This window comes from Etheostoma cragini, chromosome 5, assembly GCF_013103735.1.
Source record: "Etheostoma cragini isolate CJK2018 chromosome 5, CSU_Ecrag_1.0, whole genome shotgun sequence".
Lineage (NCBI taxonomy): Eukaryota > Metazoa > Chordata > Actinopteri > Perciformes > Percidae > Etheostoma > Etheostoma cragini.
Genome location: NC_048411.1, coordinates 7,876,646 through 7,890,105, shown reverse-complemented (window position 1 = coordinate 7,890,105; position 13,460 = coordinate 7,876,646). Strand labels below are relative to the sequence as shown.

Here is a 13,460-nt window from a genome sequence, read left to right as displayed (position 1 = left end):
AGGTGTGGCAATAATCAGGCCTGGGTGTGGCTAGAGAAATTGAACTCAGGTGTGGACAACCACAGTTATAGTATGTTTACTATACTCAAAAATAATAATAGTTTTTCGTGGCCAGCACAAAATATTACAATATAAAAGTATAGACCCTAATAAAGGCCCCCCACAGCCCAAAAACAGGTAAACATTTGAAGAGTTTTATGTTGAAAACCATGTCTCCAACATTGGTGCAATCAGTAAGACATCTTCTTTGGGGATACAAATGCCCAGTGTTTGAATCCCAGGTGGCCAAGTCCTACCTACCAACAATGTGGCAATTCATACATACTATTTTTAAATGCTCAGGGAGGTCAATCTGCTTCTATAAATCAATCAATGCATTATTTCTCCCAGAGGGCAATTTGTGTTGCAACAGGCATACAGCATAAAAACATAGATACATGTATAAACACATAAATACACAAGAGATTACAGTATAGCTTACAATAGATAAATTATTGTTAAGAAAGACATATAAATCCCTATCGTCAACAACAACAAACTACAAGTACAGTGTGACCTGTTACTGTTATTATTATACTATTATCATCATTATCATCATAATCATCATCCTCATCATCACCACCAACATTCCACAAATACAGTTGTGCTTTGACCCTAATAGCTGTTTTTGGCTACATTTATTATTAGGTTTGCTATGTATGCCACAGTTGACAGTAGAGACAGGAAAATTGGGGGAAATAGTTGGGGGATGACATAAAACTCTGTAGCAGAATCTCAGAGTAATGCTACAAGGCTCTCTAATCTCACATACAGTATTTTATTCAAGTGGAGTCCATAGCTAAAAGCCAAAGCCCCAACAATTCTAGTAATTCCCCCCAGAGCAAGCAACTAGTAAGACAGTGGCGAGGAAAAACTCCCTTTAGAAAGAAACCTCAGACAGCCCCAGGCTCTTGGTGGGCGGTGTCTGACTGTGCCCGTTTGGGGGGTGATGAACAGTGGCAATAACAGTCACAATGAAGATAATGGAACAGTGACTACAAATGGTAGTGGTAGTCGTTTATGTTATAGCAGGGCATCGCAGAGCGTAGCAGGATCTAGCTGGGGGTGCAGCAGGACCACAGAAACAGCTGCAACCAAGATCTTGTTGCCATCCTAATCCAAGGAAATATGCTTGGCGAAAATAAAACATAAGAACTCCAGGGAGTAAACTCCCCAGAACTAGGTTAGTAACAGGCATTTCTGGGACACACAGATGCACACAAATGGAATGGAAAAGGGAGAGGAGAGAGCAGCTCAGTGTGTCAAAGGAAGGAAATCCTTGGCAGTCTAGAACTATAATAGCATAACTAAGAGAGACAGGTTACAGGTCTAGGAGAGATGCCTGGTCGGGGTAGAACTCCCTATCAGGCTTTACTGGCCTCCCTCCCTCTACTTTTATGACATTATTAATTATAGGGTTGATAAATCTGACGACTATGAAGAGGTGCAGGTGGGCCTGGCTAGGCGGACGCTGCAATTACTCACTACCTAACTATAAGCTTTATCAAAGATGAGAGTTGTTGGGTTTTTCTTAAATGTGGTGACGGTTTCTGCCCCCTAAACCCAGAGTGGGAGCTGGTTCCACAGGAGAGGAGCCTGATAGCTGACGGCTCTGGCTCCCAGCCTACTTTTAGAGATTCTAGGAACTAGTAGCTCTTAATTCTGTTAGCGTAGTGCTCTGGTGGGCCAATAATGTACTAAGAGCTTTTCTAGATATTGGTGCTAGACCATTTACAGCTTTGTAGGTCAGGAGAAGGATTTTCTTAGTTCTTGTCGGAACATGCATTTCATTCTGAATCAGCTGGAGAGTCTTAAGGTTGTATAAAGGTTACAATAGTTTTTAAAAAGTTGTACAAATATGTGTGCAAAAGAAATATAGCATTGTGCTGCTGTATTGTACAGTATTAACTATACGGTAGACTAAAAAGAAAGAAGTGTCTAAAAAACTTAAAATTTAAAAAGATAACGCGTTGCACGTAAATAAGCTTTCATTTGTGCATGCACAAAATGAACTAAAGACAAGAACTTATAACAAAGTTGAAGGCCACATAGAGCCATTAAGCAAATTATGTTGCTGTTATCGTCTTTGTTTTTTTTTAACAGCTAACTAGCTAGCAAACTGGCATAGGCATTAACTTCCCAGACACCGTGCCATTAAATGTAATCTTGTCTGTAGTCAATTTCTCGGCTGTGCTCTTTGGCTCTCTTATTGTCTTTTATAAGAAAATTGTGAGATTGTGCTACGCATACGCACAGCACTGTCACCAAGACATTTTTCTTTAAGGTAAGGTGACCAGATTTTTCAGACAAAATCCGGGGACATTTTCAGCTCAGAAGCGTATTTGCCTCAAAACAAGTAATGTTTTTACTTTTGTAAAACTTAAAACGGGGACACTAGACCTAGAGCTGTCCTCATTAGGGGCTGAGCCCCCCCAAGGTCTGATCCTAGACCCACCCCTGCTTCTACTTCCTACTCCACTCCACTACACCTCAGAGGGGAATGTTTCAAGATAGAAAGTCCTAATATTTCAAGATAAAAAATCCTAATACTTCAAGATAAAAAGTCCTAATATTTCAAGATAAAAAGTCCTAATATTTCAACATTGAAAATCTTAATATTTCAAAATAAAAAGTCCTAATAGTCCTAATATTTCAAGATAGAAAGTATCAATATTTTTTTTACTTCAGGATGTTGTAATGTATACTGAACTACTGACAGCTTTTGCTTTATTGCTCAAGGCTAGTTTCTGCAACAGCTCCTTGAGAATCAGATACAATAAAAACTATTGAGGACATATTTTCCTTTGACAGTGATGCAGTACTGAACGAGATCGCTCCAGTCGGCAGAAACAAGCTACAATGTAAGTTAATAGGATAATTGTCCAGCTTGTATTTTCGTTCATAAAAGTGCTTGTTTTGCTGCTAACAGACTCAGATTAATATTCTAAGTGTCTGACAACATTATGGAAAGGATTTCTAAAGAGGTTGACCTTTCTGTTAAAGATTAAAATCCTTTTAAACCTTCAAAGTCTGCGAAATTGCGTTCGCTAAACCCACCAGACTCCATGTAAATAATCAGTGATTTTATCCTCGTAAAATACGGCTTTCTAAAACATCTCTTAGCAGCGCTGGCTCTGGCTGCATTGAGCCTGCGTGTGTAGGGTGTGCGACCTTTGGCTACGTTTTGTCAGTATTTTCTTTCTTTCATTCCAATTTCGGGCCTGTCAGTCCCAGTGAAAACCAGCAACATTTCCGGGGACAGATCCAGCGGGGACAGGTCGCCAAAGTCGGGGACTGTCCCCGGAATCCGGGGATGTCTGGTCACCCTACTTTAAGGTCAGCGTTCCGGAACAATTGGAGATGACCAAATACCATTTTATTCAACAACCCACAATTGAAATGTTTGTTACTGCAGAACATTGAAGGTAGATCTGTCAGAGAAGAAGCTTGAACACCATTGGTGTTGAAGAAAACTGATTGTTTGCAAATATGTTGTGATGTTGGTTTGATGGGAGAGTTTTGCACAGCTTTACCTCGTCAACTCCCATGCCAAGTGAGTTTTTTTTCCCAGTGCCACCTTCATAGAGTGCAAAGTCATGGAAGATTCCAGAAGAAAGAGCAGCAGCACCAAATCTTAAATCCTCAAGTGTGGGGTTTGCCCTTTAAATGCTGCCTTATTTGTCCGTGAGTCCCTCTGAAGGACACCATTTGATAATCAATAGGGGTGTTTTTCTCTGCAGTGATAAGCTGAATGAGGAACTTTTAGGAACATTTAAAGAGTGTATGACACCCGTGTGACCGTGGGTTCTTTTGAATATTTGACATACAAGGCCTGTCACTAAAATAAACTTGTCTCAAAAAAACAACAAACTGGTTCTCTCTACAGCTGACGTAAATTAAGTCCACGATCTGAAAGCATACCTCTGTAGCTGTATGTGTTGACTGTTTATATACTTACTAAAAATCAAATTGAATTGAATTAACATTACACTGTCTCATCCAGGGGCCACCCTGTCCCAGCTTTCAGACAGCGGGCAGACTCTGAGTGAGGACAGCGGGGTGGATATAGCTGAAGCAGGAGGTCTAAGTAAAGACGGCAGCCCTCGACCCATCAAGAACCAGCAGGGCCAATTGGAACAGCCAGGGGTCCATGCACCTCCTCTGGGGACCAGACAAGTGAGGGCTTCATACTGTCATAAATAAACTCTTCAACAAGTTATTAGATTAACCACGTTGCTTGTATTTAATTCTTAACCAGGTCAGATTGTCCTGTCTCAAGGTGACTTAGGGGGCTTTAACACCTGCCTCTTTTAATTTGGTTGAATTGCAGTAGATTTGTTTTCTCCCTTGGTGCGGTTCATTTGAGCAGGTGTAAGTGCAGCAATCCCATTCTGATGTGCACCAAAAGCAGACCAAACACTTTCAATTGAACTCTGGAACGGACCTCAAACCGCCCCATTTACTGTCTGCGTACACCACAAGTCTGAGCTAAACGGCTTCTGTAGTCAGGTGTGCTTCAATCTGCTACAATCTGCGATGTGGTAGAACACGCAATATGTAGCAGCTTGCAGTGTTACTCTCCCAGAAAAAGACTGCAATCAATCTTACCGTCACTCGAATTTTGGTAGTCAACCCGGCCGCCGCTAAAGTTGGACACACACGCTGGCAAAGCAGAGCGAAGTCTCGGTGAGCAGAGCAGACGTAGTAACATTTCTAGCAAAATAATGTCTGAAAAGGATTTCTACGAAATGAGCTGGAAATAAAACACGCACTAATCCAGAACAAAGGACCTTTTTCCTGTATTTACTTTCCTGCTACAATAAGTATAGTAAACTTTGTTGCATGGATTTTTTTCCCCATTTGAAACAAAACCGAACCAACTGAAAAACTTATCAACTGATTTGGACCAGAGTGAAAGAACTACAAATGTGAAAACGCCCGTACACCAAATTACATGTCAGTTTGTGATTTCAGCAATCTGGAACACTATTTTGTCGCTTTTTTTTAATCAACATGTCAAATCAAAAACGAGAAAAAGTGCACCCTGTCTTAACTCACAAGGAAAAGACGGTGTCATGTAAAATCCCCTACGTCAAATCAAGACACAATGTCAAGAATTTGACAATAGTTTAAATTTCTTTTATATTTCTTTCGTTATCAAATTGTAATAAGAGATTACGTTTTTAATAAAGCAGGGTTTGGTCTTGTTATTTAGAGACTTAAGTTGTTCTGTTAACCACCAAAGCACGGAGTAAAACCTGTATGTACCTGTACATATGGAAATAAATGAATTGAAATTTATCAAATTACTTGAAATTTATCAAACAAAAAGTTACAAATATAATTTTGCCAAGTTTGCAGTGTGATCTACATCTACAAAATTATGCAAAGCTGACAATATAAGATTCAACCTTGCCTCCAATTGCTCTTACTTCTGACCCATCTTCATTTTGTGTCCCAGCAGAATAGCTCACCGGCCCCAGTGCCCACTCCTAACGTGGTACGAGTGGTGAAAAATGCCAACACCCTTGGTATTGCTATAGAGGGAGGAGCCAACACACGACAACCTTTGCCACGCATAGTCACCATTCAGGTGAGATAACAATACAATAGGGTTTGTCTGATCAATGTTTTCAAGCCATTGTTTTCTGCCAGTGTTCATAGTCTGGTCTTTATCACTAGAGCTACCAGAGCCATTGGTTGTTGCAAATTAAAAATGTAAGTTACTCTGTCATTTTTATACCAATGTTTTCCTGCTACCCTCACTTTTACCTATTCTTAACATGCCTATATTTTCATAAATATAGAATAACATTGAGCAAATCAAATAAACTGGTTTCTGGTGTTGTTTTAAACAAAAACACCCCCTTTCAGCAGCCAGAAGCAGCTGCGAATACTGTGAGTAATCTCCGCAGCTGAAGTGAAGCATATGATAGCCGTACAGTACATTGAGAAAGTGAATTGTACGCCAATATCTACTCACATTCATTTATAAGCAATTATGATAACACTAAGGTATGAAGTCCCACAGTATTTATCAAGACATGTGTAAAATAGTATAAATAGGCAATAAAGAGTAGTAACGTAACATTTGGAGTGGATGGCGAGCGTGAGACACCAAAATGGATGCCAATATGATTCTGAATGGAAAGTTTAATTTTTTTAAAGTTGCCAACTGGTTCCATTGACGAACCCAAAGTGTTCTGTGTGTTTTGTCGTTGTGAACTGAGCTATCATCGCAGCACGTCCAGTCTGAAACACCACTTGATGGCAAAGCACACAGCTGATAAGAATTCCCTGCCCCCTTGTCAAAGTATTTTTTTCACCCTTTTATTGATGGACAGTGTTACATTGTGTGAGAGATTATTTGCTCCAAGTGAGAATGATGAAAATGATGAAAAAAAAAGGGGACAAAAAGAAATCAAGGGACATTTAGAATAGAGAAAAATGTGTGATTAACCATGACATTAATGCTATTGATCACAATTAAATATTTTAATCATTTGATAGCACTAAATGTAATATAAAAAAGTATATAATTAGCATGACATTGCACATGAAGGCATGCACATTTAGACAATTATATTTCAGCTGTTTTGTTTTTAAACCATCTCGGTTGACAGAGAAGTGGAAAGACTTGGCAGACAAGATTACATTTACAGGGACTTGGAGACGGGGAACCTTACAATAACTACACACAGTCCAACCAAAAGAAAGTAGCATTGCATTTTAATAAACACTGATTGGATTTGTTGTGGCGCCAACACCAAAGACTCTTAAGTACCTTCAAAATTTTTTCCACAATTGTTTCAGTGGTTCAATAACTCATTCAACTGAGACATAAGAATAATGGTAATGGTAACATCAATGGACAATTCCAACCTGTAGGGAGACCAAAGAGGAAAAGGGCTTTGGTGCTTACTGTAAAGGTGCTGGTTGACAAATAGCTAATGTTAGGTCTATATCGTTAGCTATCTAATTCTTGGTGGATAACATAAGATTACAACATTCTTCAACACGCTCAGTTATTTTTAGTATGATTCTTTTGACCACTGTTCACAACTCTGGGCTTACCCACAAATCGAGTCTGTCTGCTTTACTCTCCTGGCGTTGCTTCAGTGGGTACAAGAGCTGACAACAGCCCCGACCCGGGGACACATAGACAGTCAGCCCCCGGCCAGCTAGCTGCCAGCTAGGTCAGCACTTAGCTAACTAACTCTGGTGCTAAGGATGTTAACGTCAGTTAACTGAACCGTTGGGAAAAAGACCCGGACACCCCAGTCAGAATAGCGGCAACACTTAAAGTTACACCTCAGTTAGCGTTACTGGAACAATCTTTACAGTTAGCTAAATTTACCAGACAAAACGGGGATAGGGCACCAAAAGGACTACTACTGATAGTAATTTAAAGATATGGTAGCATTGGATCTGGCCGGAAGGATAACTCTAGGACTTGGAAGGAGTGTGTTGCGATTCTGACTTCTCACTCCGCCACACAGGTTCGTAGATCTGAGTGTTGTGATTTTGGTTTCATATTGGGTATTGTTGCAGGCCTAGTGACCATGTTTGGTTGATCTTACTTCTAAAGTCCATACCAATCTATCTTTTTTATGTCTGAAACAAATGCCTCTAAATTTAGGAGTAGTTTTTTTTTGGCTGAACAGGTACATAGAGCTGGGTAGCATCAGCATTGCAGTGAAATGTAACACTGTATTTGCTATGGTATTTGATATGTCATCAAGGGGAAGCATATAGATGGAATAGAGCGTTTGGCCAAGAACCAATTCCTGGGGTGCAAAACATTTCAATCGAGAGGAGTCAGAATTGGTATTGTTGTAGTCGACATGTTCAGTTCTATTTGACAACTATGTTAAATAATAAAAATGGCTGAAACCATGAAAAGGCTGTCCCCTGTAGACCAACCTATTTGTCTAAACTTCATAAGTGTACGCTGTGGTCCACAATGTCAAAAGCTGCAATAATTAAGAGATAATTTACTACTCTCGTCAAGGCAGTTTCAGATGAGTGACAAGAATAGAAGCCATATTGAAATTTATTGAAAAGATTGTTGTTGGATAAATGGACATTAAATTGGCACGCAACAGCATGTTCAAGGAGTTTTATTTGAAGAGCACAGAACCCACTGAAAGCAACATGATAATAATATTAAAAATATATATACTTTACACAGGAAATAGCTCTTTATACAAGTTAGAAGTTAAGGGATCTGGTATGCAGGTAGTAGATTTTAGAGGCAGTTAGCAGGCTTGCAAGGACGTCAGGGGAAATGTTTGGAACTGTGAGAGACTTCAGTTTGTCTGGGCCAGGATCAACCATTATACTGGAAAATTTGTAGCCCAGATTCTGAGATAAGTACAGACCAGTGAAAGTGTTTCTAAACAAGTCAATCTTGCTTGTAAAAGAAGTTCATTAAGTCATCAGCTGTCTAAGAAGAGCTGTTGGCATGTATACTCTGTGTAAATTTAGCCACAGTGTCAAGCAGAAACTGTGGATTATTTTTATTAGTGTTGATCAGATTAGATAGATATGTTGTCCTAGCAGCTGAGAGTGCTCTTTTCTATGTCCTAAAACTCCGCCTACGCTCAAGTTTTCTGCAGTTCTGTTTGAGTGCACGAGTGTAACCGGTGAACCAATCTGTGTCACCGTTCTTCCTTGTCAAAACCTTGTGCCAACATTATTCACAATGCAACTCAGTCAGTTCTGTTGAAGACTTCAAACACTTACCTTTTGTCATAGCCAGCAACAAGGAAAGGTCACAAAAGCAAATAAAGGGTAGACCGGATCAGTTCAGTGTTTTAATAAGGAAGTAAATAACCTTGCGGAGTGACAGGTCAGGCAGGGGCCAAAACCAGGTAGGCAGTACAACAGGGGGTGGCCTGGTTGACCGGGAAGCAAATGGGCAGGAAACCTCAGGTGGATAGCCTCATAACATGATGGAGGCGGAGCTGAAGTCTTGATGCAGACAACCTGGGTGGTGGACAGGGGCAGATCATGAGACCTCAGGCGAAAATTTGAGGGCCGAGTGGCTTAGAAGGACAATCAGACAGCACAGCCAATGGGTGGAGCGGCCCACTGGAAATTGGTTGCGTTGGTGTAGGTGGACAACTGGCGATCTAGATCTGGCAAGGTGTCAGCAGAGACAGCTGACTGAGGGTCTGGAAGATTTGGCAGAGCGCCATTAAGAGCTTTGTAGGTCAGGAGAAGGATTTTAAATTCAATCAATGCATTTTACAGGAAGCCAATGCAGAGCATTCTGGATCAACTGGAGAGTCTAAAGGGACTGGTTTGAGCAACTTTATTGCCGCAATTAAATATCCCAGCCTCAAAGTAACAATTCAATGCAGTTCATTTTTTTAAAGTAAACTCTCCAAAACTATGTTAGTAACAAGCGTTTGTGGGACAGGATGCACACAAATGGATGCACACAAATGGAAAAGGAGAGGTTCAGTGTGTCACAGAAGGAAGGAAAGGAAATCCCCCGGCTGTCTAAAACTATAACAGCATAAGAGAGACAGGGTAAGAGAGGAGCCTGGTCAGGCTAAAACTCTCCCCAGCCGGGTTGGGCTGTACTGGCCTGCCTCCTACTACTTTTAGGATACTATTGATTACATGGTAGATGAATCTGACAACTGTAAAGAGAAGCAGGTGGGCCTGGCTAGGCGGACGCTGTAACTCCTCACTCCCTAACTATAAGCTTTATCAAAAACGAGAGTTTTTAGGTTATTCTTAAATGTGGTGACGGTTTCTGCCCCCGGAACCCAGACTGGGAGCTGGTTCCACAGGAGAGGAGCCTGATAGCTGACGGCTCTGGCTCCCCACCTATTCTTAGAGACTCTAGGAACTAGTAGCTCTGAATTCTGGGAGCGTAGGGCTCTAGTGGAACAAAAAGGCACTAAGGGCTCTTCTAGATATGTTGGTTCTAGACCATTTAGAGCTTTGTAGGTCAGGAGAAGAATTTTAAATTCAAACCTGCATTTAACAGGAAACCAATGCAGAGAAGCTTATACAGGAGAACCATGATCTCTTGTCTTAGTTGTCAGAACACGCGTTCTGGATTAGCGAGAGAGTCTTAAGGTACTTGTGAGGTTGCTCACAATGTGCTTACACATACAAAAACAACCAAAACAAAAATACACACACTAATATATACACAATATATACATGCTCTAAACAGAAACAATATAGAGGCATGACTGCAATGAAGCGTTGAATAAAAATTTAAAAATGTAAATGTGGAGCCTAGTGCAAAGAATAATGTGATAAATAGTATTATGTTATTATATTACAATATGAACAGTATGAACAGTTCTGGAATGGGGAATGAGAGTGATGAATAAATAATAAGTGAGATGTGAGAACGGGAATGATGAGTAAATAGTAAATAATAGGTGAGATGTGAGATTGAAAATTATAAATAAATAATTGGAATAATAAGTGGAACCAGTAAACAGGTGCTGTAGAGACAGTGTTACTGAGTTATTGACTAGAATTGAACCTAACACTGGGTAAGAAGTCAGCTGTGGCTTAGTGGTAGAGTGGTTGCCTGCCAACGGAAGGTTGGGGTTCAATCCCTGGCCCTGCAGTCCCACGTCGAAGTGTCCTTGGGCAAGACACTGAACCCCGAGTGTGACTGTTTATCTGATGAGCAGGTGGCACCTTGCAGGTGGCACCTTGTTGCCTCGGCCACAGTGTATGAATGTGTGGGAATGGTGAATGTATGATGTAAAAGCGCTTTGAGTTGTTGTTAAGACTAGAAAAGCGCTATATAAATACAGCACATTTACATTCATCAGAGAGATGGCTTGGGGGTAGAAACTGTCCCTGAGTCTGTTGGTTTTGGCGTACAGTGCTCTGTAGCGCCTACCGGAGAGGAGAAGCTGGAAGAGGTTGTGTCCGGGGTGAGATGGGTCTGCAGTGATGGTTCCTGCCCGTTTCCTGACTTTGGAGGAGTATAAGTCATGATCGGAGGGAAGGTTGGCACCAATGATCTTTTCTGCTGTCCTAACTGTCTGTTGTAGTCTGCTCCTGTCCTTTTTGGTGGCAGATCTAAAGCAGACAGTGATGGATGTGCAGAGGACAGACCAGATGATGGCTGTGTAGAAGTGGACCAGCAGCTCCTTAGGCAGGTTGAGCTTCCTGAGCTGGCGCAGGAAGTACATCCTCTGCTGGGCCTTTTTGATGATGGTGTCTGGGTTGGGCTTCCACTTCAGGTCCTGGGATATAGTGGATCCCAGAAACCTGAAGGATTCCACAGCAGACACAGGGCTGTTGAGTATGGTGATGGGGGGAAGAGTGGGGGATCTCTTCCTGAAGTCCACAATCATCTCCACAGTTTTGATAGTGTTAAGCTCAGGGTTGTTCTGACTGCACCAGAGAGCCAGCTGATCCACCTCCCGTCTGTAGGCCGACTCATCACTGTCCCGGATGAGGCCGATGACCGTTGTGTCGTCAGCAAACTTCAGGAGTTTAACAGATAGGTCTCCTGAGGTGCAGTCATTTGGGTAGAGAGAGAAAAGCAGTGGGGAGAGCACACACCCCTGGGGGGCGCCAGTGCTAATAATGTGTGTGCTGGATCTGATGTTCCCCAGACTCACCTGCTGACTCCTGTCAGTCAGGAAGTTTGTGATCCACTGAAAGGTGGAGGCTGGCTATTTGAGCATCGTGATAATAAGGAATTACAGTAGTCTAGCCTATAAGTGACGAATGCATGGACTAGTTGTTCCAGCAATGTTTTGAGACAGGATGTTCCTAGTTTTAGCTGTAACAAAGATGAAAAAAGGCTTTTCTTATGGTTTGTTTTAGACGGGCGTTAAAAGATATATCCAAATACCAAATATCAAAATATAATATAATATAATATAATATAATAAATCAAAAATACCTCCTAGATTTCTGACAGTAGTGCTGTTGGCCAGGGCAGTACCATCCAGAGTAGCTATATTCCTAGATAATGAAGTTTGGAAGTGTTTAGGACCCAGCAAAACAGCTTCAGTTTTGTTTAAGTTTTACATCAGAAAATTGTAGTTTATCACAAGTGCACAATGTAATGACGCCAAAGACAGCACCTTAGCTTTCTGCTGCAAAGTTAGCTGTGTAGTTTTTAATTTAGATCGATTTTGACAGGATCATGTAAACAACATTCCCCAGCTGGTGGGAGGTCCGTAGGTCCTCGAAGGGTTACGAGCAGACCAATCTTTCTGTTTGTGTAAATCATTTGAAATATGTTACATATCTCAAGAAGCATAACTGAACTGTTGCAACTAAACTGAAAACTGATGTTGCCTATATTGGGGTGCTTGAAACCCTTTAATGTGTCTGGTCTACTCTGTACCAGAAGGAATCTGATTATTGTGAGTTCAGCCTTGTCTTCTGGGCCACTAGAAGCTGCTGCACTGAAGCAGCTCTGAGTTAATCCCTTGCTAACAGGCATATTAGTGATGGTTGTAGAAGCAGATAAAAGTATGTCTGATTCATTACCCTACTCACAATTTCCACGCAGAATTACAATCCATTATTATTGGCCTGTATGCCCTGCAGTGATGTTTTCAGCTGCTGCTTTGTAATTGAATGTCCTAAAAAACAAACATGTTTAGCGCTGAGCTTTTAATAGAATTTTTTCAGTTGTTCCGTTTGTCTTGAGTGGAGGAAGGATCAATATATGGATGGATGGATTAACCAAATGGCTTTGTTAGGCTCACTAGTAGAAGAAGAGGAAATAGTCATGTAATGCTGTACGCGTGTGTACACACACACACACACACACACACACACACACAACAACAGAGACTTCCTCAGCCAGTAGTCTGTCTGCCAGCAGCTAGTGCGTAAGTATATAATTGCTTTTTCGCTGGTTAATGGGTGTGTAATTTGCAGGGAAGCTAAACAAAAAACAATGAGCTCCTGATATTACCAGTAACACAGAACAATTGCATCGGGAAAGAACAAAGCAAAAGCGGACTTCTTTCTGACTATAATTGAAACATCAAATTGAAATTCTAAAATAATATGGAACCAACTAAGAAATGACGGCCGATCACACCAAAAAACAAAACATTCTAGAAGTTAAAGTAAATAAACAACTAACAAATAATAGTGAGGATGTAGCAGAAGCATTCAATAATCGGATCAGAGAGGCTCCAAAATCATGGTAGCAGCTGTCGCCATGGTCCTGCTGAACATTCTGCGATGCCATGTTCATCTTGATACACTCTGAGGTGCCCAGCTACGTCCTGCTTTGCCTTGTAATGCCCACAGTGCCCTGCTATGCCATGAACTACTACAAAGAACTGCTACAAACTACTATTTTTTCTTGTTATTTCCATTTTTCATTCTAACCCCAACCGGCCCGTCAGACACCGCCTACCAAGAGCCTGGGTCTGTCCGAGGTTTCTGCCTAAAAG

General features: G+C 41.2%; 1 protein-coding gene across 1 annotated transcript in view; it reads left to right on the top strand.

Moving 5' to 3' along the window:
• The window catches only part of whrnb (whirlin b), a 95,004-nt gene that overhangs the window by 75,777 nt on the left and 5,767 nt on the right, over positions 1-13,460 (top strand). Inside the window, exons 10-11 of the mRNA XM_034871885.1 lie at positions 4,043-4,215; positions 5,504-5,632. Of these exons, the coding sequence (XP_034727776.1) occupies positions 4,043-4,215; positions 5,504-5,632 (302 nt within the window). The remainder of the gene's footprint in view (positions 1-4,042; positions 4,216-5,503; positions 5,633-13,460) is intronic.